At 44.4% G+C, this 25,512-nt stretch overlaps 1 protein-coding gene across 1 annotated transcript in view; it reads left to right on the forward strand.

The window, feature by feature from the left end:
* Window positions 1-25,512, forward strand: part of LOC103667987 (coiled-coil domain-containing protein 6) — a 107,425-nt gene that overhangs the window by 72,065 nt on the left and 9,848 nt on the right. The window contains exons 4-7 of the mRNA XM_040624773.1: window positions 11,015-11,118; window positions 12,944-13,104; window positions 18,409-18,565; window positions 21,218-21,318. Of these exons, the coding sequence (XP_040480707.1) occupies window positions 11,015-11,118; window positions 12,944-13,104; window positions 18,409-18,565; window positions 21,218-21,318 (523 nt within the window). The remainder of the gene's footprint in view (window positions 1-11,014; window positions 11,119-12,943; window positions 13,105-18,408; window positions 18,566-21,217; window positions 21,319-25,512) is intronic.

Raw genomic sequence — 25,512 nt, forward strand, 5'->3', positions numbered from 1 at the left:
TGTTTCCTCTCTCGCTGGCTGTCAAATAAATAAATAAAAAATCTTTAAAAAAAATAAAAAGTCTATTCCAGATCATTTTATTATTGAATTGTAAGAGTTCCTTATATATTCTAGATAAAATCCCCTTATTGGATATATCATTTGCAACTCAGATGCCAGGAGGCCCTCACTGTAGACTAGGATTAGTCTAGTCAGCATAACTTTAGTGTTGTTACGGGTTTTTTTTCTTTTTTTTAACTGGTGGTCACTGCCTGCAAAACCCTTACTTGAAAATTTTTGTTCAGACATGGTCATTGTTAGTCTCTTATTTGGTATTCACATTTTCTTACATGACAGTAAGAACATTTAGAACTTGGAATAGTCTCTTAGTGTCAAGAAATCTTGACCTTGAATGTTTTCTCCCAACCAGGAAGGATTTTTCTTACTTCTCTGGAGAAGGATAACTAGCATTAAAAGGCAGGCAGAACTAGCTTATTTATTAAGTGAAGTTTCAAGTCAGCAGCTGTGGAAGGCCCTCTGTGCACTTGGCTAGAAAACTGGGAAAGGAGGAGACAGTGGCCGTGAGCAGGTGGACTAGGCACTTAGCCATCGTTAGGAAGTACAGCAGGAAAAAGTGGAATGGATTAATGGGGAATCAGTGCCATAATTCAGCTAACACTTGCATCACGAACAGGGTCACCTGCCACATACCAGACGCCCTTCCTCTGTTCTCTAGCTGGTCCAGCGAGTGTGGTCTTCTCTGTTATTTCTGGAATTTGGGGTGTCTTCTTTTATCTGAGATAACCCCAGCTCCCAGAAGCAGAGACACCCTTGTCTAAAGTTGGATTCAGAATTGGATTCAGAGTTTCATTCATTAGCATCCATTTACAAATGACAGTATCTTAGCCTACGTAGCATGGGAAAACCCTTCCTTGGGTTCACGTCTTCCTTCCGTCTGAATAACCCATATGACATCAGGCAAACAATTTGAGCTCTTTTGTGAAACAGACCTGAATACCTCATTTGTAGCTTTGTTGAGAGGATTACTCTTGCATCCTGCCTCTCCTCACACTCCATGCATAGCCGAGGTCTTTCATCCTCCTCTCAGAATTGTTCCAGTGTGGACAAGGGAGAAGTTAACATGGCAACCCAGGACACCGATGTGTTTGTAACCGTACATGTGACGGGGACAAGTTTCCTAAAACAGCGTGTCTTGCGCTTTGCACTGATTTTTCTATTGAATTCGGTTTCATTTTTAGCAAAATGTAGGTCACAACGGACTCATTTCACAATCTAGTAACGGTGCACGACCTGCAGTTGGAAAACCATGCTGTGCTGTGCGCCGTGCTCCCCTGCCCCGATCGGCACGGATCCGTTTCTCCAGGCAGGCAGGGCTGTGTGCTGTCAAGTATTTACATAACGATCGTACTGCTCCCCTAACACTTGCTACACAAACGGCAATTAGCAAACTATTAAACCAAGTGTTTCTTCCCTATAAATTTTCTAATAAGTTAAAGGAGGAAAGGCACAATGTTGACCTTACCACCAAGTCCCGGTGACTCACATCTAGTAAGCTCTCCAAAAATTGTAGCTGCTTCTGTTAATAATGAAAGTTTCCATCTAATTTCTATGGGACTTTGTCCTACCTGTTTTCCAGGAAAATGAGCATGCATATTATCTGAGCCTCAAATGTCTCACCACCTTCCTTGACCTGGTCTCTTCAACTGATGAATTAATTAGTATGTGCTCACATGTCCTCTGTGACCCAGCCCCTTTGGCTTTCTGTTGTGCCCATGCCACAGTTAGCACATTCGTATGGCACAGAGCCTGCATTCATTCAGTTCAGGTGCCTGCTGTCTGCACAAACTGCTAAGAAAGGTGATGTTAGGTGCCTGGCCTCATGGAGCCTGGTCTCCTGGTCCGGGAAGGCCAGTGGATCTGTGGACAGTGAGGAGGGACGCTGTGTGCATGGCTGTGGTGTAGGGGAGCAGTGACACCCCTGCAGCAGCCCCTCCACCCCACCCCACGGGAGATGCCTTGAAGCTCCTTGGCCCCTGGTTTAATTGTTAATTGACTCACATGATTGGATAGATCTAAGTCCAGCCTTGTTGCAGTGGAGCAGGGATGGGAGGAGACGAACGGGAGCGAGGACATGCAGTAAAAAGTGGGTGCAGGCCCCGCATGGAACAGAGATGCTAGAAATGGAACAAAGCTGGTGAAGAAGATGTGAAGTTGAACCCCTCCTCTGTTCCTGGGCAAGGAGAGAGAAGGGTGGCGGTGGTGTGTCTTTATGGTGACTTTGAAGGCGTAAGCTTGTCTCGCCTAATGTAGGCCTCCGTGCTAATCAGTGCTGGGTGCTTACTTTAGGCCACCTTGCCACGTCAGGTGACTGCAGAGGCCTGACAAGACCCCAGCTTCAGGAGCATTGCAGAGGTGACACCCACTTACCCCGGTGTCTCACCCTTTGTGACTGTAGCAAATCACAGGGTTGGGGTTTAGAGTCATGTCCTTCCAGCCTTAGGACAAGATTTAATTTTGTTTTTTTTAGTACTTGAAACAAGGAAACATTTAGTATATTTTAAATGCTATTAAGAAGAAAAGGTTTTAGGTTTCCAGCTTTCAGAACAGTTGTTCGTAGTTCAGGATACAAGATGGCCTTTCTACCTTACTTGTGAACACGGTAATTCGTTCAGAATACAAACCAGTTTTGCATCTTTGGTTGATCTTTTTAATTGCTTTGGAACAATGTATTTTTAAAGTTCACAGGGAGTGTGGCTCTACTGGGTTTTGTTATAGTTCCATGCTGCCTGCTGCCCTTGCAGGGTCTGTCAGTGAGGACCCTGCCACAGTGGCTCTGGGGGTCCCTGCTGGCTTCCGTGTGCCATTTGCCCCAAAGAACAACTATGTGACTGGAGGGTTCACTTTCATTAAGGAGATAAAATTTAGTGACCACTGCATGCTTTGAAATTTGATTTCAAATGCTAATCTCAAATTATGGAAATCTTGGGAGTTTTTAATTAAATGTTTATATTATAAAAGTGATCCATTGCTGTATCAAGAAAACTTGGAAAACAGAGACAGAGAAGTATAGAAATGAAAAAAAATTACCTAGTCTACAATCCACCCCCCCAAACAACTGCTATTCATACTTTTTATTTTCCCCCTTTTCCTCTTTCTTCTTCTTTTTTTAAACAGTAGGGTACTATAATTTGCTGCCTGCTTTTAATTTTTTTTAAAGTAAAACACCCTAACCTATGACATGTACGCAAGCTGCATCGGGGCCCAGCCAGACATGCTAATCACAGTAATTCCTGAAGTCTGCTCCGTGGCAATTTGATTGTAGCAAATCTTGAGGATGTTTGGGTTGCTTGAGAAGCTTGGGTACAAGCATCTTACCAACTGCTTATTTGGGAAAGGTAGGGAAAAGCCTCAGAGCATAGCTGGAACAGGCGCGGGATTTTGTGCCTTGGAAGTGGGCAAGCTGGGGGCTATCCTCACACTCAAAGGAAGCTTGAGCAGGCTCTTTTCAGCCGATTGGTATCGTAATCCCTAAGCTGTCGGGTGTCATGAAGCCTGCTGAGAGGTCCGCACTCCAGAGCTGGGAAGGTATACTCTGAGCTCTGTCAGGGACGCAGGTGAGTCAGTCTCTCTACAGGATGTGGGGGAAAAATCCCTCAGAATTCCTTCGCTAGATCTCCTTTCAGTGAAGTAGAGAAACTCCCCGTGTTCCGTCTAGTCAGACTTTATTTTGAAGCATCAGATAACACTTGTCACGTGGACCAGTCGGGGCAGATGATGTTACATAACGGCAGGGAAAAAAATTCAAAATATGTTTCCTGTGTCAAGAAAGGGACACCTCATCACAACCCAGCAGGGTGTGTTTCTGGTCATGCCCTGGAGGTAAAGATTTTGCCTGTTAAATTGAAGGCCACTGGTATGCTACAGTAGGGGAACTAAAATCCAGAGATACTGTGCTCAGACTTTGGGTTGCTTGTGATTTTGAAATGCATGAAATCTGTTTCTTTGTGGCCAGAACAATAATTTAGTTGATGGCATAAGAAAGGGCATTCTCCTTAGCTAAACATGCATGGCTAATGAATGAATGGCTAAGTAAATCCAACATCTTTGTGTAAGGAAGTGGGATGGATGTGGTAATGATTTATCACAGAAACTTCCATTTTGGAGAAAGCCTGTCAAGAGAAGGTTCCCTAATGTTATTTCTTAAAGAAGCTCATTTTAGATAATGGACTGGTGGTAGCCGCTGACGTGGTAGTGTATCCACAAATATCATTGATGGGGCTTCTTTCCCATGGACTTCTCCACAGCACGCTTGATGTAGCAAAAGAATGTACACCCCATTCCACTGATGATACTTATTTGATAAAAGTCCCCTAGAATTATGAACCCACTATGCAAATTTATATACTATTATGCCAATGTTCAATGATGAAAACTTAAGTCCAGAAACTATATAAATCTGAGGAATTACATGTGCTTTTTTCATAAAAGTCCTTCGTTTCTCAACATCACTGAACAAAAACAAAATTTATTGAACTGGTAATTAATGACATAATGTCATTTTCGCATGTTAATATTGATGGAATATTGATTTGTCCTGAAGTTATGTTCACTTCAAAGAACAAGTCTAACTTTTATACACAATCTTTGAGAAAAAATATTCGAAAACTATGGTAAAGAAGGCTGACTCTGGTTTATCTGGAAAATTCTGAGAGTATTTCAAATAGCTAACATTTTATCCTCTGAGAGTTTATTGGCTATGTATGTGTAAATTAACATCCTGAATTAATGGATGTACTGTTACATTGTATTGGGAAATTGTCAGTTGTTAAAATTAGATGTCTTTAAACTTTTTGTTAGAAAAATAGTAAATATTCGATAAAAGAATTGGGTGGGGGCAGGAAAAGGCAAGAAGATAAATTATCACCAATATTCCTTTTACCCAGAGAGCAACCCTAATTATCTTGCTATGTAGTTCTTTATAATTTTTTTTACATCTTTTTCCTTTTTTCCTCTATCAGTATATTTCTGATGTACATAGATAAATTTTTCACCTATAATTGTTGACTTCTTGGACTTGAAGGTGAACATCCTTTCTCTCCTTTACTCTTGTTCTTCATTGACAAACTTGTGTTGGCTCTTTCTGTGCTTAGCATTGCATGAGCAGTGGTGATGACCTAGAACTTGGTTTTAATTTTGAAACCGGCTGCAGCTTGGTTAATCAGATAGGTACCTCAGGGGCTCTGTGGTCTGTGAACACCTGTCTTAACTCATCTGTAATACAAATTGGCTGTTTGATTTCTTTAAAAATTTTTCTTTTTTTTCCCAGAAGGCAAGGGTCAGATGTCTTCCAGCCTAGGAGGAGAATTGTCAGGGCTGAGCAAAATTCCACTGATTGCCTGAGCAGACACCTACAGAAGCATCAACTTTTGAACAACTCTGTGTCTGTTGCTTTAATTGGTGAATAAGGCTTTGCCATGGAGCAAGGACCGCGATGCATTGTACCTAGCTCTTTTCATGTCCGTTGCTCATGATCTATTTTCATAGCCCCCGCTTCCCCCATGAGTCCTGTTCTTTCCTATGGACATGTAAAGCCCTGATTGATTCAGATATATTGGCAAAGTAGGCTGGAATGAGTTTAAGATCTTTTACTGGCCCCACTCTTATTGTAGAAACAAAAACTGTCTTATCCCATTTGGGCTGCTAGAACAACATAAAGTGGCTTATAAACAGAAATTTTTTCTCACTTCTCATGGTTCTGGAGGTTGGAATTCTAAGATCCATGTGGCAGTGTGATGGAGTTCTGATGAGGGGGCTCTCCTCCAGGTTGCAGACTGCTGACCTCTCCTCCTGTCTTCCTGTGGGGAGAGCAGATAGCAGCAAGCTCTCTTGTGACTCTTAGAAAGGACAGGAATCCTGTCACCACAGGGACCCCCGACCTCATGATATCAGTTAAACCTAATTACCTCCCAAAGGCCCCACCTCTAAATGCCAACACACTGGGGGTTAGGGCTTCAACATAGGAATTTTGGGGGGACACATTCAACCATTGTAAAAGTGTTCATTTTTCTGTCTGTACTTTAGTCATTTTCTCAATATTGTGCTTTTACTTCCCCAGGTATTCTGCTGTATCTCCAGGGTAACCACTTTGAACATCTAATGGTGTTACATAACAAATTGATAGGAAATTGGGCTAAACTATTGATAGCCTTCAGATACTACCTAACCTGGAAGGTTTTGGGGGATTGTCATGTTAATCCCTAGCACCTACTTATTTTCTTAGGAAAAAAAATCTAGCCAACTAAGAGTTTGGTTAATGTAGGTCTTAGAGGACTCTGATTTCTTTTTTAAACATTGGGTACTGTCCTTACATCATCACCATCTAAGTGCCCTCTACTGTGTGTTGTAACAACCTTTGTGTCTGTGTTCTGTTTTTACGGTAGCCCTTATTTCATGGGCTTTTCCCTCTCTTTTATTATCTTGGATTAGTTTTAAGGGGCTGCCTGCCAAAATTTGTTTTTTAAACCATAGGTTTGGGGTTCAAAATATATTTTCCCATAGAAGCGGAGCATCTGGGTGGCTCAGTCGTTAAGCGTCCAACCCTTAATTTCGTCTCAAGTCATGATCTCAGGGTCCTGGGATCAAGCCCTGCTTTGGGCTCTGCACTCAACTGGGAGTCTGCTTGAGGATTTTCTCTCTCTCTCCCTCTCCCTCTGCCTCTCCACCCCACTCATAGGCACTCTCTCAAATAAGTCTTAAAAAAATATATATATGTATATATAAAATACACACACACAACCATGGAAACAGTGATCATATGATTAGACTAAAACTTTTCAATGTAGATTGAAAAAATTCACTAAAACCTTCCAAAATTCTGTAGTTGAGCACAGTGGTGAGGCTGAAGTTCTCATCAGGTTTTTTGGCCAACCATTTCTTTCCCACACCTTTGCCTCCAGCCCAGTGTCCCAGTTCTCTTTTATTATTTATTTATTTATTTCCTAATTTTTAAAAAAGATTTTATTTATTTATTTGACAGAGAGATAGCCAGTGAGAGGGGGAACATAAGCAGGGGGAGTGGGAGAGGGAGAAGCAGGCACCCAGCGGAGGAGTCTGACGCAGGGCTCAATCCCAGAACGCCGGAATCACGCCCTGAGCTGAAGGCAGACGCTTAACGACTGAGCCATCCAGGTGCCCCCCCCCCCCGGTTCTCTTTAAATGGGAAAATGCTACAGGGAGAAAGAAGTGTGGTGGTGCTGGGAGCCATCTCTCAGCTACCCCCCACCTTTGGCTTTCTTGGTGATGGGTCAGTATCTGCCCGCTGAGAAGATAGAGCTGGGAGGGGCTGTGAAGTCAAATGAACCCGCTAGATTTTTATGCACTAAGTTTATCTACTGAAGTTTCCGTATTTATTTTGGGAACATAATAAGAACTCCTGGTCTGACATTAATTAACTTGCAATGGGAAGGAGAGCTACTGAAGAGAAGAAGAAAAGAATTTGGCAGTCCATTGAACTGACTTAATTATGAAGCAGTCTTTCAAGTGAATATTATACAAGGCAGTGATATCCATTGGTGCTGGGTGCTCGCAGAATAATCAGTCAGAAGGGACTTGGGTTCAGGGCACCTGCGGGGCTCGGTTGTCCAGCTTGAGCCCCAAGTTGGGCTCTGCAGTCAGTGTGGAGTCTGCTTGTCCTCTCTCACCTGCTCTGCCCCTCCACCTGCGGGCTTGTGTGTGCGTGTGTGCTCTCTCTCAAATAAATAAATAAGGTCTTTGGTCGGGGGTGGGGAGAAGGGGCTTGGGTTCGCCTGAGAATTTGATGTTGGCGATAGGTGTGTGGGGTGCCTGTTGCACGAACACTGAATGAGAAGAGCTATCAGATATTATTAGGAAGGAGATGGGGAGAGTATGACAGAGAGAGACCAGCATAATGAATGCAGTGTGTCACTGGGCTGAAGTTTCCATTGCCAAGAATTTCTGACTTACTGCTCTGTGAACTCAACATAAACTGTCAGATTCAAGGATTGTCTGATATCAGGACAATGTAAGCACGGAAAATACTTCTGTTTGAGTCGGCAGAGCTGGTGTGTGTGCTTTAGCTCTAAATATAGAGGTTGTGGAATTAGACGGGCAAGCGATGGAGGGGCAACTCGGATAAAGAACTCAAGGGGGAATTATAGTCATAATCATAATGTCATTTCCTCCAGCTTCTTTGCCCTTTAGTGTCAATGAGAACTCCTTGATGATGCAGAAAAGTTGAGATTTTAAATTTTTTTAGTATTTATTTATGTTTAGAAAAATTGAGATTTTCGGGATGCCTGGGTGGCTCAGTTGGTTAAGTGCCTGCTTTCGGCTCAGGCTCCCTGCTCAGCGGGGAGCCTGCTTCTCTCTCTGCCTGCTGCTCTCCCTGCTTGTGCGCTCTCTCTGACAAATAAATAAAAAAATATTTTTTAAAAAATTTAAAAAAAAAGAAAAATTGAGATTTTTAAGACTGAAAAAATAACACAGGAACTCCACGCTTTCTAAGGACTCTGGGGCACTGCCAGCCTGCGGAATGAAACCCCCACGTCTGAGCCGCTGGGCTGGGGATCCTGTGCTGTCGGCCTCACAGGAATAGGTTAGCAGAGCGTTGGTCCAGCAGTGGTTCACTGAAGTGGGCAGTGAATTGATAGCTTGTAGTTCTACCAATAGGTGCCACAAAGAACCTGGGATTCACGTGCATTTTCAATCCATTTCTCCTGCTCTCTTACCTGTTTGGCATCGTCTCAGACTCCCCAAGCCACCCCCTGCTCTGCTGCTTCTAAGAATTGTTGGCTCACAAACCACAGCATAATTTACCCTATATCCTGCTTTTTCTGCAAGATGCGTGTACTTGCTGGTTGGAGGGGACCCAGCTCTTTGGCCACCGTGGTGATAGCATTCCCATCTTGGTGGTATCGCTTTGCCAGAGTCACACCATCTTCCAGACCAGTGTCCCCTCAGCTCTAAAATGAAAGGGTGGGCTTAGATGGTTCTCTTGCTGCTTCACACTCTAAGGATCTGGGCCTCCGCTAGCTCAGACTGAAGACAGCTGCCTTCCTAAGGCTGACCGAGAAGGACAGAGTGGCTAGTCCTGGAGGGCACTGCACAAGTCAGGGAGGCCAGGCTGCTCATTCAGTAGATGAGGACCTGCTCATAGCCACGTGCCTTGTAAGGTACACATGGGTAGAGACAGCTTTGTCTTGATTTTTGCTTTCCAGAGTTATTGATTAGCATTATGCATGATTACCCTAAAATCAGAAGCAATTGGGCATAAGTTTACTAGGCATGCCTACTGTGAAATGATGCCTTGCTTGAATTTTTAACTTGCCCGCCAAGTACTCTCTATAATGCTTTTAGTTAAACAGGGGAGCAGGATCCTTAAAGGGTAAATGCCTTGGAATTTTGTTTCTTTAAAAAAATGGCTGTGAATTGCACTTCAAAGCTAAGCATGTGGTCAGCGCAGAGCATCCCACAGTTTACCAGGAGCTCTGAGAGCTGTTCCAGAGTTTCTCCTCCTTGCTGCAGGTAGGAAGTGTCTGACATTCCAAGAGCATTTGCATGGTAGCATGGTCCCAGCTCCCCCGCACAGAATGCTTCCCACTTGTTCTGAATCCCCACCGCCCTCCCCACCCCCGTGCAGGGAAAGTATTTCCAAGCTGTGTTTTCATTTGACCATGTGATCTTGGCTTATTCACTGTTAATAAGGTCTGCTTTGGTTGCTTTAAAAGACTGCAGTTTATACATAGTACTGGTCTCATCTTACTGTATATGCAGGGATCTTTTTTTTTTCTTTTTAAGATTTATTTATCTTAGAGAGAGCAGAGGGAATGGCAGATGGAGAGGGAGACAAGCAGACTTCCCACTGAACAGGGAACCCAATGAAGGGCTCGATTCCAGGACCCTGAGATCATGACCTGAGCTGAAATCAAGAGCTGGCCGCTTAACTGACTGAGCCACCCAGGCGCCCCTATACAGGGATCTTTGATCAGTGAGGAGCTTGCCTCTGTGACCTGCTAAGGAAATCTTTGTAGCTGTGCAATCAAAAATAATTTGTTGACTCAGTGATTGAAAAGGTGAGTTGCTATTAGACAGCATAGAAGCAGTACCATAACCTTTCTCTCTTTAAAAAAAAAAATTCTGTTAAAAATTATTTAATATCTCACATAGAGAAGTACAAAGAATGATATAACACATTCCCTCTGCACGTTGCTGTGAAATTGATCATTGCACTTTCTGTCCCTCCTGCCAGCCCTCTTTTTCTTCATATCTCTTTCACTCTCCACCAAAGTGTAAAATTTATTTCATTTACTGTCTTGACCCCACTATAAAATGTCAGTGTCACGAGGGCAGAAAATTCTGACTTTTTGGTTCCCTGCTACACCCCTCTTAGCCAGTGGCTGGCATTGTTCGCAGTATTTGCATATGGCCCAATATTGATTGATTAAGTGAGTTTTCAAGAAGAAAGAGTGCATTTTGGGGCTTCCTTTGCAACTGCATACTTTCCTCCAAATCAAACCTTCCTCTTCCCTGCCTCTTCAGAGGTAACTAGTATCGTGCACCCCTTAATCAGTATGGAGAATTGTCTTCAGGTGTTGAGTTATTTATATAAATTATAACCTTTCTGGTTTAGCCCTGAACTACATGCAGCACTAGTTGGGGGACAAACCCGGATAAGTCCTGGTATGAGTGGTAAGCTGAGCTCCCCTGAACCCTCTTTAAGGAAGACTTTCCATGTGCCTTGAATAAAAGCTGAAACAAGCAGTGTGATTCATGTGCCAGACAGCAATTAAGCTTTACCATCAAAGAATGAACCTGTCTCAGTTTTCTCAATTAAAGTTTAAGAACTAGATGCACTTCCATGTGTCTGTGCCAGGAAATTGGCCATTTCTTTGCAGTTTTCTCTAAGTAAGGGGGTCCTAATGGTCCAATCAAAAAATCTCATTAACAAAGTGTAAATGGCTTACTATTCTGAGTGAAACTTTTTTCCTTCCTTTAGTTGAGACGAGAGAAGATCGACCTTGAAAATACTTTGGAACAAGAACAAGAAGCGCTAGTTAATCGTCTCTGGAAAAGGATGGACAAACTTGAAGCTGAAAAGCGGTTTGTTTGGTCTTGCTGTTCAGTGTGGGGCATGTGCACGGCCCAGGGCGCTGCTCTGGGCGTGGGTGACGAATAAGAAACGGGCGTTTTAATTCCTTGGGTGATGCACATCTTTTTAATTTGCCAGACCAAAAATATGTTGAAAGCCTTCTGAACTCTTCTCACGTTGGTCACGTCTTTATATTTCTGTCTTCTAGTCCTGGTAAAGTTTCCTTTCATTTGGAACAGAGGCTATGAAGAAATTAGTCAAAGTGCTATTTGTTCACCTTTAAATTGTTCGGGAACGATCGTTGCAATTTCAGCTTTTTACCTTATTGAACTGGCTTCCCGGGTTTTCTCAAGTGCTTACGATGTGTACTGTGCACGGTTAATTATTACACATCTCTAGGATGTACTTCATCAGGAAGGCTGAGTTTTTAATAGGAAAATTATTATCTCTTGACTTGAAAACTTACTATAAATACTTGTCCATTGTTAAGGTTAGGAATCGTTGTGCTCAATGTATGTACATGGATGTAAATGTCATTCAACAGCAGACATTTCTTGACCCCTTCGTGCCCTAATTTTTAAGTGCTGCATACATAGGGGTGACGGAGCAGGACTTGAAGAATGGCAGGGGGATTCTGTATGTGGGATGTGTCTGCATGGCTATAGAAAGGGAGTTTTTAAAAATGTTCATTAATCTGCTTCACTAGGATCTTCTGTTTACTAACCAGAGCCCTTTTGCCGTAAGTATTTGGTGTGGATGAACATCCATAAGTTATTTTGAGTTCATCTCTAAATTTGCCATCTGTAGTCCTATCACAGGCTTTAAGAAAAGTGAAAATTAGAGCTGTGTCTCTAGGGAAATATTCAAGTCATGTTTGAGTCGTCCATGTTTTCATTATTGTAGTGGTACTAATAAATTGAATTAATGAAAAGGTATTTAATATAATAAATGCAGGGACCATTACAATATTTAACATACCAGTTTTCTCAACAAGGGCAGGCCTGAAGGTGATTCACGATTTGCATTTGGGCAAACTTAAAGGTAAAAAGTTAAAAGCCAAACCAAACCAAGATTCTAGCAGCTTATGAAAGAGGACATAGAGGTCCACTGCCCGTCTGTCTTCCCTTGCAGAACGCAGTGGGAGGGTTTACATATGTAAGTACCAACATATTGTGTTAAACAACGTGAAGTTATCATTTGGTCGGTGAAAAGCTGTTGAATATTCACGTTCCTTGTGCCTCAAGAAGAGAAGAAGACCACCAATTACTAACCCAGTGATTATGGTTTGGTTTTGTTCTTTATCTTTTTACCTGTGCTCTGACCAGAAGCAAAGGGCCTTCGGCCCACTTTGCCCCACTCTCAGGATTGGTTTTTCAGGAGGGAATTTTAGAAGTGGAGTGTGTGTGGTGTCATCTTCCAAGGGGTCCCTAGTGCGTGGTTCCGGAAGCGTTGAGAGTGAAATTTCTTTAGTATCTCCGTTCCCGCAAGCAGACGTGATGCACTGAGTCAGCAGAGAATTCTGAGTGCCTACTGTATGCCAGGCCTAATAATCAGTAGCAAATGCTGGAGGCTTCTTCACTAGTGCTTAATCACCAGCGGTCGTGTAAAAGAAAAAAAAGAGAGTGGGTCCTTCAGCTCTGCCCTTTGACCTTGACCTGGATACTAGGTAAGGGAGACCAGAAGTGGATATAAAATGGGCAGAGCCTGAGTTCGACAACCCTGTAATTCCGGTGATTCGCAGGAGCTTGCTATGAAAACAAACCCTCCAGCTAGTATGTTGTTTTGTCTTTTAAGGCAAACTGTTTTTCATTGTTGGAATTTTTCTTTTCACGGAAGAATCCTGCAGGAGAAATTAGACCAGCCGGTCTCTGCTCCCCCGTCGCCTAGAGACATCTCCATGGAGATAGACTCCCCAGAAAACATGATGCGCCACATCAGGTTTTTAAAGAATGAAGTGGAGAGGCTGAAGAAGCAGCTGAGAGCCGCTCAGTTACAGCGTATGTAGCCGCTGCTTTCCCTGGTCCTCTGTGCACAATTAACCCGTTTACCAAGCACCGGCTTTTACCAGTATTTACCATTGAACTTGCATAGATCAAATCCATCCTGTGTTTCATTACCAATACATGCATATAGAAATCTTTCTATCATCCTGGAATGGATTATTTTTGAAAGTATTACAGTAGGACAGGCAGATAGTTTAGAATACTTCTGGAAAGTCAAATAATTTCGGGAGGGTCCGGAATCGGGTACTGTTTTTATTCTTCTCCTGTGTTCCTCTCTAAGACTGTAGTAACAGATGTACTTTCAGGGGATTAAGGCAGAGAATAGAGTGTTTATCATCCTTACTACTAAATTTTAGCCTCAGCTAACATTTATTCATTGTACTTGAAGAATAAATTCTTTAAAAATGTATCCTTATTGTTTGAGAAAATATCCAGATATTGAGTTGGAAATCAGAGGAACTAGATTTCTGAGCACCTGATGAGGTCACACTGTGCATTTGCTTGGGTCTTTCCTGTTTCTGCGTGCAGCCCGCTTAGATGCATTTGGGTGGACAGTGCCGTGCTCGGTGTGCAAGGCAGAGCGGCTCTCCCTCTCGCCCCCGACCCCCAGCCGCCCGTTTCTCACAGTTAGACATTTTTTACCTATTCTTCCAGATACATATATGTGTCTGTATAAACTTATTTTATTCTAAAAGCAGCACAGCGAACACACTCTTTTGTATTTTTCTATTTTTACTTACTGTATCTTGTAAGTTTTTCCTTGCCAATACATGTAGAGAGCTGTCTGATTCCCTTTTTAAAAGGCTGCTTGGTATTCGGTTCTATGGATACGCTAGCGCCTTCTTATCCATGCAGCTCTGCTTTCCATAGTGTCAGCCTGGTCGGGAGGCGGGTGAGCCTCCTGCCTTCTCAGAAGGGCAGTAGAGGCCTGATGCTAGGTCATGATGCCTGTGCCGTTCCCCTCACTTCATCTCCTCATGTAGACATTGTATCATGTCCCATCATCACAAGGAGGCTGAGTACAGCACAGTGAGATATTTTGCGAGTGTTGGGGCGGGGAAGACCTTCCTCTGCCCTTCAGGGTTCTTCTGGCTGGACTTAGAATCAAACTGACAGGAGACAGATTAACAGGAGAAAATCAAATTTAATATCATATGTATGGGGACTCCACATAGACACGGAAATTCCAAGGACCATCAAGCAATAGGAAGCTTATCTGAGCTAAAGATAGGGGTGGGGGTCTGAGGATACAAAGGGAAACAGACCAGGAGCAGGAAGGTGAGAGGAGATGTTGAGAAAACAAAGGTTGCCCTATTATGTAGATACATATCCTAGATAAAGAAGAATCTCTGTTAATAGTTCTCTTCCTGATAAAGGCAGGCAGTTGAGGGGGAGTAAAGAGCTTTTCCTGAATCTTCTGGATGTGGATTGCTTTGACCTCAAAATACTGTTCCTGCCCAAGTGGTGTATCTTGGAGTGGCCTGCCCTGGGCCCCTACAAGAGAGACTAGACCACTTCATATAACTTTTATTACACTGTATTGTTATAAGTGTTCTACTTTATTATTACTTCGTTAACCTCTTACTGTGCCTGATTTAGAAATTAAACTTTATCACAGGTGTGCGTATTTAGGAAAAAACATAGTATATTCAGAGTTTGGGGTCACCCTTAGTTTCAGGCATCCACTGAGGGTCTTAGAACCCATCGTCCCTGGATGCTGTACATCATAATTTATTTAACTAGTCCCATACCTACGGACCTGTTGTGGTTGTCCTGCTGCGACCACAGTGAACATCTGTGTCCCCACATTTGACGCCTGAACACCTTCAGGATAAACTCCAGAAGTGGATTGACGGAGTCCAGTGAATGTGCGTTTAAAGTTTTGGTGATTCTTACGTTTATGTTTTCTTCTCTAAAGTTCATTGCAAGTTCTAATCCAGTAGTGCATCTGGGTTGGTGACTCAGGAATCCTTGGAACCTGGAAGAAATAGTGTTAGTTTCCTCTTGTTCCTGTAACAAATGACAGCAACCTTAGTTGCTTAAAGCAACACAGATGTATTATAGTTCTGGAGGTCTGCGGTCCAAAATAGGTCTCAATGGGCTGAAATCAAGGTGTCAGCAGGGCTGGGTTCTTGTAAGAGGCTCTAAGGGAGACTGTTTCCTTGCTTTTTCCAGCGTGTAGAGGCTGCCTGCGTGTTTTGGCTCATAGCCCCTTCCCTGCTTTGGCAGCACTCCTGCCTGCATCCACGGGGGCATCTTTTCGCTCTGACCCCCTGCCTCCTTCTTAGGAGACCCTGCAGTGACATTTGTCCAGCCAGATAACCCAGGATAAATTCCCATCTCAAGGTCCTTAACTTAATCTGCAAAGCCCCTTTTGCCGAGTGAGGTAACAATGTCACAGGCCTCAGGGATTAGGATGTGGACATCTTTGAGGGTCCATTATTCTGTCTAATCTCATATGGTTTCTGGGCTAACTCTAGGAGGAGAAACCGGTCCTCTGTTTTTGTTTTTGTTTTTTAATACAAGGAATTTTGATGTGTACCTTGGGTTGAGAACCATGACATATGTTTTATGAAAGCAAATCAGTGAGTTCTCAAATACTAGATATTATAGGATATTTTTGGGGTTTTTGGTGTGCTGGACAGACAGAGGTCTTGTCACGCCTTTCTGAACTCCTTTTAGTGCCGTCAGCTTATAGTTTTCTTTCTCGTGCCCCAGACAAAATCTTCAGAAGAAATTGAGGAAGTCTTTTTCATTCCCTTTACTTTCTTCCTGTGGCACTATTTGGTCTTTGAAGGGACTACAGATGCAAACAGAGGCATCCTTGAGTGCCATTGCAATTTTGTAAGGGCAGAGAAAGCTGCATGGAAGGAGGAGCACGTGGCCCCCAGCTGAGGTCAGGTAGCCGCCCTCCCTGGGCTGCTGCTGGATATTTGGCTCCTCACCCTCCAGGTCTGTCTGTATCAGAACTTGAACCCGTCTCCCAGTAGGTCTCAGCTTGGGAATGAACATAAGAATCCCTTGGGGACTGTTCAGTATACCAGTGGAGAGGCTTCGTCCACGGGATTCTGATCTGTTTGGGGTGGGGTCTGGGCACCAGCGTTTTCTAACCGTAAACTTGGGATGTAAAATGTACAGGCCACCTTTGGATCATATGAGACCTACCTGTTTGGAGTCTGTCTGGCAGTCACCCTCTGTTGATGCCGTCTTTGACCAAGTGTTCCAAGATGGCTGAAGATGGCGGAAGCATCCTAAGTCTTAGGGAGCTCTGTGTGAGAGAAGGTGGCAGGGTGCTCATGGGAGTACATCCAGTCTTGAAATCAAGTGTGGTGATGTGCCAGCAGAGGGCACCCAAGCAGTACCGCCGTGTCAGCCATCTGAGGCTGGTCTGTGACACCCAGAGGTGTTGGGCCTGGTGCCTTCTCTGTCCTCTAGCTTCTGGGTTAACTGCCCAGATGCCAGGAAAGCCCTCCAGCCATCACGCCTGCTGACTCATGTTCTTGTGTATAGATTATTGTTTAAGGATTCCCCTGCTGATTCCCCAGAAGCTAAAGGATTGCATCTGAAAGACAGTGTTTTCTCTTAAATGATTGTTGTTGAAGCCTCAGAAATCCATAGTTCTCTGAAGCTTTCCTATTTCTGGAAAAGAAAGGCAGCTTGCTCCAATAGCCACCCCTCTTGTTCTAGAAACAATAATACTCCAAGGGGCCAATGTAATGCTTCCTGTAGAGCTAGTGAAAAATTCTGCAGGCTTGCATATTTGGGATGAAATAATTTAAATCGTTTATATTAAAAGTGCGCTTTGTAAATATTTTCCCAGCATGCCTTCAATTAAAGAGATTTTTGCATCTGGATTAGACAGCAGGGTTTCTGGTTATATTGAAAACAACTGAGGGATTTAGTGTTTGGTACACATAATAGTGTTTAATAACTTAGTGTTTTTTGGTATTTTTATTTGAATTTCTAAAATAAGGGTATTCAGGAGATTTTATATATTCTGTGATGATGCTGTCTTGGAAATCATTGGATACCTATCAAAAGTCATTATTTGCTAAAACACTAGACCTTCGTAGAGGTGCTTAAAACTGAAACTAATTGGGTGGATTTAGGAGTTGAACTGGGGTCACTCTGTGGGAAAGAAGTGATCGGTGTGGAATTCTACTCCTTCCTTCCTTCTTAAAAGAATTCGGAGTGGGCTAATAATACGGAGCAGTAACCCGTAGGACTCTCTTTTAAACATGATCGTGACCACTTATAGCTATTTTTCAGAAAAGAGAAGTAGATGGAGGGTTTACTTTTCCCAAGTTCATTGGCTGAGAAGGGGGGGGAAAGGAAGGAAGAAAGAAGATGGGCAGATACTGAATTTTATATAAAGATTATCTTGGTGACTTCACATATTCTGTCAGAGGTAAACCAGCAAAGGGGCCGGGCGGGAGCAAGTTTTACCAGTCACTGGAATGGTGCCAGAAGGTACCCCACAGTCCTGCACAGAGTCCCCTCAGAAGGGCAAGAGTTGTGAAAGCTCCAGGGAACTGGGCACAGGGAGATTCTAGAGCCTCATGAAGATGTCAGTCCCACATTTCAGATTCCCGTAGAGCGAATGTGCTGGGCTCAGCTGGTTCCAGCGTCTCTCCCTGAGGCTAGTCAGCGCTGGCCCAGGAAACCAGTGCTGTGCCAGAGGCCTCGTCATGTGGGGCCGCTTCTGAGGAGCAGGTGTTGTCACGAGCAAGACTCCATCCCTGGAGCCCAGCCGCGTACGGGTCTTTACCTGCCGTCTGACTCAGAGAGAGGCTGTGCCTGAGTCAGGGAGCTCGAGTCTCCCAGACACACCAGAAGTTGGACCGGACATACTCACCTCCAGTTGTTTACGGCCTCAGTTTCCATTTTTACAAACGGAACGCTAACTCACGGGGTGCGTTCTAGCACGCTGGGCCGCGCTGGTGTGAGGGCAGCCCGGGGCTGAACCGACTCCCTGGCTGGGCCCCCCCTGCAGCTCCAGCAGCGAGGCGGGCTCCGGGGGCTGCGACCCCAGCATTTCCTCTGACGCATGCGTCACTTTAGAAGGTGCCTCAGTGGGAGCGAAGGTACCTAACGTCCCAGTGCAATGCCGCTTGTTGTATTTGTTTGTAAATGCAGGTCGTTGGTAGACTTGGGTACGTGGGGTAACCTCTAAATCCAGGTCTCCTCGCGTGTGGGAGGACCACAGTCTTTGGGGCGCAGGAGCCAGGCGGCAGTCGGAGCTCGGATTCGAGCACGGTTGCACGAAGCATGGTTTGACTGAGCGTTCCGGCCTTTCAGATTCGGAGAAAATGGCGCAGTACCTGGAGGAGGAGCGCCACATGCGGGAGGAGAACCTGCGGCTGCAGCGAAAGCTGCAGCGAGAGATGGAGAGAAGGGAAGCCCTGTGTCGGCAGCTGTCCGAGAGCGAGTCCAGCCTGGAAATGGACGACGAAAGGTGTGTGCGCGGCCTGGGGGCCTCGTGAGAGCCAAACGCGGCCGGGCTCCAAGAGGCCTCCCTTCACATCGGTGAGATGTGGAAGGACGCGGCGCCGGCGCTCGGCGGGGTGATGGCGAGCACCCCCGCGCGGCAGTCGGTGCTGAGCATAGGCGGAAAGGAGGAGGCAGGCCGTTTTCCCGAAGCGCAAAGAGACCGGGAAGAAGTTGCCTTTCCATAATTAGTGGTCGAGCGAGATGGAGGGTTACGTGTGGAGAGTTTGCCTGGTGGTTGCGTTTGTCTCGTCCTGCACTGTGTCTGTTTTAAGTGTGGGAGCGTCCTACGTCCTAGATGTGGGTGGGCAAGCTTCCTGCGCCTGAGGAAGCCCACGTGTGCCTGGAGCGGGGGGAGGGTGTGGGAGGCACAGGCCTTGCCGTAGCAGCTTGGAAACGTCTGGGTCTTATTGTAGCTACTTAAAAAACTAAAACCAGAGCATCCCATTTATCTGCTCAAGCATCTGTCAAACCCCCTCGTTGTCCCACCGAGAAACGAGCTGAAATACGAGGGTCATCTACGGTTAACTAGAGGAAACGGCCCCAGCATTTCTCTCGTCCACAGTCTCCCCCGCTCCCCCGCCAGCCCCGTACTTGGGAGAGAGGGGATTGTTAGGATAAGCAGCAAATCCAATTTGAAAAAATCGTTCAGTCAGCAGAGAAACCAAGCAGTGGGGAAATTGGGCTTTCTCTGAACCAGATCGTTTCTGCAAGGGAAATTCTCTGTTCCGGATCAGGGTTGTCTTGGCCTTATGTCTTGGTGTCGGAGTCTGAGCGGTGAGACCGAGCTTCCCTGAGCGTCCCCTCCAACGGAACTGGGCAGTCAGTGTCTGAGTCCAGGGTCTGCTCATGACCGCGATGAATCATATTGACTGCCATCACCAAAACACATGAGAATCACTTCCTTTCTCTTTCTGTAACTGGATAGATCCAGAGGCTTATTAACAAAAATTTATCAATTTGCCATAGACAGTGGTAATACCATTTTAAGGTCTATATTTTTGTAATAAAAAACTTACAAAAACAGAATAATGGGGTGTCATATTTAGATCTGTGTATATGCTTTCTCATTGAAAAGAATAAAGATTATTCTTAAAAGTTTATATCATAAAACTATGATCCTTACCTTGAATTTCACTGATTTCTTTCCGACAGTGTTCCCATCTCTCTGAAATCCTTGGCCTCTGAAAGCCATTTGACTAAAAACATCAGCTAGAATACCAAATAACTATTTTATTAACTACCTTAAGACACGGAGCAGACCAGTGATTAACACTATACCGTGCCCTGTCCTTGATTTTGAGTAGGACACACTCTGAGGGACAGGATCTTCCAACCATGGTAAATGCTGAAGCTACTTCAGCCTTCTAGATAAATATGTATATACAGTTTTTTCCAGAACTGGTGTTTATTCCAGATTTGCCTTATCTTTCGTAGGTCACATTATCCCAGCTAGGGTACTGCTGCCCAACAAAGACTTCTCTCCCTGTTAGGAATGATGACGTCACATTTGGGAGAAACAAAATCATGGGAAACTTAAGATGTCTAGAAGTGTGTTTATTCCTTAAAGAGCAAGAGGCGGTTTTCGCGGCCTCGCGGTCCTGTAGGGTAGAGTGAGGCCCTGGTGCTGCCGTGGGGGCTGCTCTCGAGGGCAGGCAGCGTTAGCCGTGGGTGTCTCCTTGACAGCTGCCTGGCAGATTTGGGAGCCTGGTCTTCTTTGAGCCCAGTGACCCAGCACGGAAACGGCTGTGTTAACGTTCTTCTCGCAAACTGTTGGATAGTCAGGGCCGAGGTCTTCCCTGGGATAGAGGGGCCTTCACACGCGGCTGTTCCTTCCTTTGGCTGCGAGGCCTGTGAAGTCTCTCAAGCAGAGATTTCTCCTTGTCAGCATTCTGTGCTCGTTCACAGAGTAAAGGCTGACATTCCTGATGATCAGACCTGAGTCTCCTCAGGTCTGATGTGACTTCCACGTTCAGGAAGAAGTCCCAGCCGGCGTGGTGTGGCCAGGTGGGACCGCAGTAGGTGTGGGTGCTGGTCTTTTGCTATGCTCTAGTGTGTGGCTGTTGTTAAGCCAGGCTTACTTGTAAATGATTGACCTCCAGTTCACGGGAAATACCGTTACCTTTACGCTTTAATTTTATTTTTTAATTTATTTTTAATGTATTTTTTCCATTACCTTTAAGCTTTAATTTGATGATATAAATCTTAAAGGGCTTGATTGGGTTTGAGTTTCAAATAACAATTTAAATGCAGCCATCAAAATATGTATGTGTCTATAACCCTTGGGACAGTGGAGGTAGATTTCTACATAGCTGTTGTATGATGAAGAAAAGCCCAGCCCTCTCTGTTGTATGACACAGCTCTGTTAGTAGGCCTCCTCCTGGAGCTAGGACATTCCAGATTTCCCTAACCTGTACCCCTAGGGAGAGGGGCTTGCCAAGCAGTGGAGTCTTGTGACCCCTGAGTCTGCTTTATACATTTCTCCTAGCTGTAGCATTGTGCTCTAAATATCCCAGAGTTTGACCTCAAGATATGAACCCCAAACATTATGTCATAGGAACTCTCTTAAGAACTATTGAAACACACGTAGTTCTGATACTTTCTACCCCCCTCCTCTTAGGTATTTTAACGAGATGTCTGCACAAGGATTAAGACCTCGCACTGTGTCCAGCCCGATCCCTTACACACCTTCTCCAAGTTCAAGCAGGCCTATATCACCGGGTGAGTACACGTTCTCAGTTGCTTCTGTGAATGATTCCTGGTACATTTAATAGGCAGCCCCAAAGATGTTCCCTTCTAGCATATAAAGATCTTATAAACAGAGGGAGAACAGTCATGTGTTTTTCAGAAACATCAAAAACAAATCACTATCAAGACTGAGTTTTAGCCTGAAATTTTTAAGCACAAATGTTACAGTGCCAGCTGGTGTTTTTTAATTTTTTGTTGTTGAAAGGAATTTAACTCTAAAGACTGTCTTTCGCTGATTTTAAATGCCAGCTGATTGACCAAGCCTTGGACAGATGTCTCAGATGGATCGTAACACATCCTCTGTGGGTTCTATTACGATGTTCTACATACATCATTGCATTTGTACCCTCAGAATAATTAATGTAGGCATCATTTTCCCCATGTTATAACATTGAGGAAGCAGTGATTCAGAAGTTCAGGGGCTCTTGGGCACAGGTCCAGGAAGTGGCGAGGCGGGACGGGTCTTGCTTCCCACGCCTGTGTTTTTGGAGCACAAGCCGCCTTCTGAGATTCCCGGTGACGGGTGAGCAGGGCTGGGCCCTAGTAGGCAGGCCCTGCAAGAAGAAACTGGCCTTGCTTTTGGCTTTGCTCCTGCATCTGGCTTTGCTCCTCAGAAGCCTTTCCCTCAAAGGCGTGCTTGTCTTATTCTGACCCGAAAACTCCCTCCCCCCCAGGGTCTCTGGCTCAGAACCAGCACAGCGTGGGGCTTTCAGGCCAGGAGGGCAAGTAAATGATCCAGCAAGGAAGAAAGGAAGCAGGGGCGGGGGACTGGCCCGCGGAGTGGAGGGAGGAAAGAAAAGGTAGCAAGCCAAAGGATCGAATCTTGTGACTAAAGGGACAAGTCTGAGTTTCTTGTGCTTGCTGGTAAACAGATTTTACACAGAGCTGGGGAGAAAGAGTTGGGGGGGGGGTTTGGGGGGTGAGGGGTGGAGTTTCACAGCAGAATAAAGTGAGGTACCTGCTTGGAAGGGTGGCGGCAGGAAAGGCTTTGTGGGTTTGGAGAGTAGAACAGCTGCTTGTTAGGGGCCCTCTCTCTTGTCTGTTGTAACCGTGGACAGTGAGGAATGCCCTTCAGGTGGTCGAGGGGAAATGCTGCGGCAGTGCACGGTGCCGCAGACCCACTGAGGTTAGGCTCCTGCCCGGTGCTTTGCTGCTGTGATCTATCTTTCTTTCTTTCTTTTCTTTCTTTTCTCCCTTTCTTCCCTTTCTTTCTTTCTTTTTTTTTAAGAGGAGAAATCAAAAGACAATCCAGCACAAACCATGGCAACTTCTGTCCAGTTTGGGCAGGGCAGAGAGGAGCTGTTTGCAAACAAAAGGGCTTCGTGTCCTGGATTAGTACATGACCATCTCCCCTTGTTCTTGCCCCAAGGATGCTCTGGAGTCTATGTCTCCTGGTCTCTGGTGGCCTTTAAATCTCTCCGAAAGCTCTCCTTCCTTGCTGCCTCTCAGTTTCCCCCAAATAGCACTTGGGTTTCATTACCAGGATAAAGGTCTTGTTTGCCTTCTGATTTATTGACGTAAAAGGAAGGCATGCATTAGGAAGAAGCAATATGGAGGGTGGCTTTTATAGTTGATGGTGATGCTGATTCATATTCAGTATAATTTAGCCTTCTGTTTGATTTATTTAAACCTAAAGCAATCCTTAGAGGCATGTATTTTCCAATTCATTAAGTCTAATGTTGTGGTCATTGAAGGAAAAAGCAAAAGTCGGACCTTGGTTGGGAATATTAACTTCTATTTGTAACATATTCTACAGGAAGATCTTACTCTGTGTACATAATTTGGGCTCGCACTGCACCCGTCCCTGTATCGGGGACTTGCCTGTATAGACGAGCCATTTGCTTTTCCTTAAACTAAGTAATAAGTAACACCTAGAATTTTTTTTTTCTTTCAGCCAGCCTGAGTGGGAAGAACATTTGTGTCTTATTTTAAGTTCTATAATATCGAAGTAGATTTTATCTCCTATTTGGCAGCAGAATTACTCCTAATCTAGTCCCTCGCAGTCCTATACATAGTACATCAGCAAAACCTGAATTTTCAAATTTGCTTTTCAATTTAGTTTTTATTGGAAGAAGTTGTGGTGCTCAGTATTAAGAATATATGATCATTTTCTTAGTGGGATTATGTTGCTTATATATATATATAGTTTTCATTTCCATTTTAATCATTTTGGTGCATTTCTTCCCTTACCATTTCTGATTAACATTGGCAGTGTTGCATTTCATCAAGTTGTTGAAATACTTTAAGTTCTCGTTCAGTTTGATTGAAAGATATATTTCCTAGAACTTATCAAAGATCCTCTCTTAATAGTGTATGGACTTATATATGTGGATTACATATGGGGAGAATATTACTGGTCAACGGTTATCTTTCAGGTTGTCCATTACTTTAAGCCGCCTAACATCAAGACGCTCCCAGCTAGCATATTTTGGCGTGCCTGAATCTCAGATGGGCAATAACGAAGCTTGAAAACGGGTCTCACTAGCAACAAGCATACCCACTGCCCAGATCTTGGTTTCTCATTCTGTTCTCCAGTGAAAAGAACTGGGAACTCCTTGGAGAAATGGATGTTTCTAGGGCTTGGAGCAGGGAATGTACAGGATGAACCTGGAAAATCTGGTAATGCTGCAAAGTAAGGAGGTGCTCAGAAAACAGCAAGATGAAGGTATGGGAAAGAGACACAGGGGCCAACCGAAAGAGCTCCCAAAGGCCAAAGCTGGAGTAATGTGAGCAACAGAAGAATAATGTCCTATTAGATTACAACCCAAACATAAATATCCAGGAGTTCCTACTAATATAGATAAGTGACGGAATAAATAAACAAGGGAGAAGAGACAAATCTGTCCTTTGAAAGAATTCCAGATAACTTAGTGGATATTCTGCTCTCAAGGAAGTAGAAATAACTCTTCACTCTTTAAATGTGGGCGTACATAGGGTCTTCCTTCCAAAGAATAAGTGTGGAAAAGGCAAAAAAAAGAGTAACTGCAATGGAGAAAGTTGACAAACATGGCCTCAGCCGGGCCATCAGGGTCCACGTCGACAGTGGGGAGCCATGTCAGTAGCACGTACCCTCGATATGATGAACATGGTACTTGTCCTCTGTGGAACTTCTTCCGAAAAACCCATAACCCCAGTCTAACCATGTGGAAAATGTCAGATGCCAACTGAGGGATAGTCTGTCTGCAGAATACCTGATCGATAGACCCCAAATGTGACAAGCTCATCAAAAACAAGGAAAATTGGGGAGCTGCCTCAGCCAAGAGGTGCCTAAGGACACCTGACAATTAAATATTAAGTGGCATTCAAATGGGATCCTGGAACAAAAAAGGGACATTAGGTAAAACTCCAGGGAATCCAGAAAAGTTTGGACTTGAGTTAATAATAATGTATCAGTATCAGTTTATTAGTTGTTTAAGATTTTATTTATGTATTTGACAGAGAGAGAGAGAGAGAGCATAAGCAGAGGGAGCAACAGGCAGAGGGAGAGGGAGAAGCAGGTTCCCTGCCAAGCAAGAAGCCCGACATGGGGCTCGATCCCAGGACACTGGGATCATGACCTGACCCCAAGGCAGACCCTTAACCGACTGAGCCCCCCAGTGCTCCTCAGTTTATTAGTTGCGACAAATGTATTATACTAGCATACGATGTTAATAATAGAGGAATCTGAGCATGGACCGTGTAGGAGCTATTACTTTTGCCACTTTTCTGTAAATGTAGCACTATTCTAAAATTAAAAGTTTATTTTTAAAGAAAGCCACAGAAGTAGGTGAGAGGACACCTAGTCCTTGTAGATGAAGGGAGCAGAGAAAAGCCCTCCTGTCTGATCCTGAAGCAACTGTGATATTTGGAGGTCACGTAGAGGAGGAAAACCTGGCAAAGGAGATCGGGAAGTAGCTACGAGGGGAGTAGAAGGAAAATTGGAATAGGGTCTCACTGAAGTTAAGACAAAGCCTTTCACCAAGAAGAGAGTGGTCAGCTTTGTCAGATGGTCTCCAAGGTCAGGTACAGTGAGGAATGGAGAACGGTTGTTGCAGCTGGCAGCACGGAAATACTGCCGACCTTGCAAGAGCAGTGCTGATGGAGTGATGGGGACTGAGCCGGATTAGGGAGACTTAAAGAGGAAATTGTGTCTACATTTGGAATTTTTAATTTTTGCAAAATAGTGGT

The sequence above is a fragment of the Ursus maritimus genome, unplaced genomic scaffold (assembly GCF_017311325.1).
Source record: "Ursus maritimus isolate PB19 unplaced genomic scaffold, ASM1731132v1 scaffold_7, whole genome shotgun sequence".
In the NCBI taxonomy this organism is placed as follows: domain Eukaryota; kingdom Metazoa; phylum Chordata; class Mammalia; order Carnivora; family Ursidae; genus Ursus; species Ursus maritimus.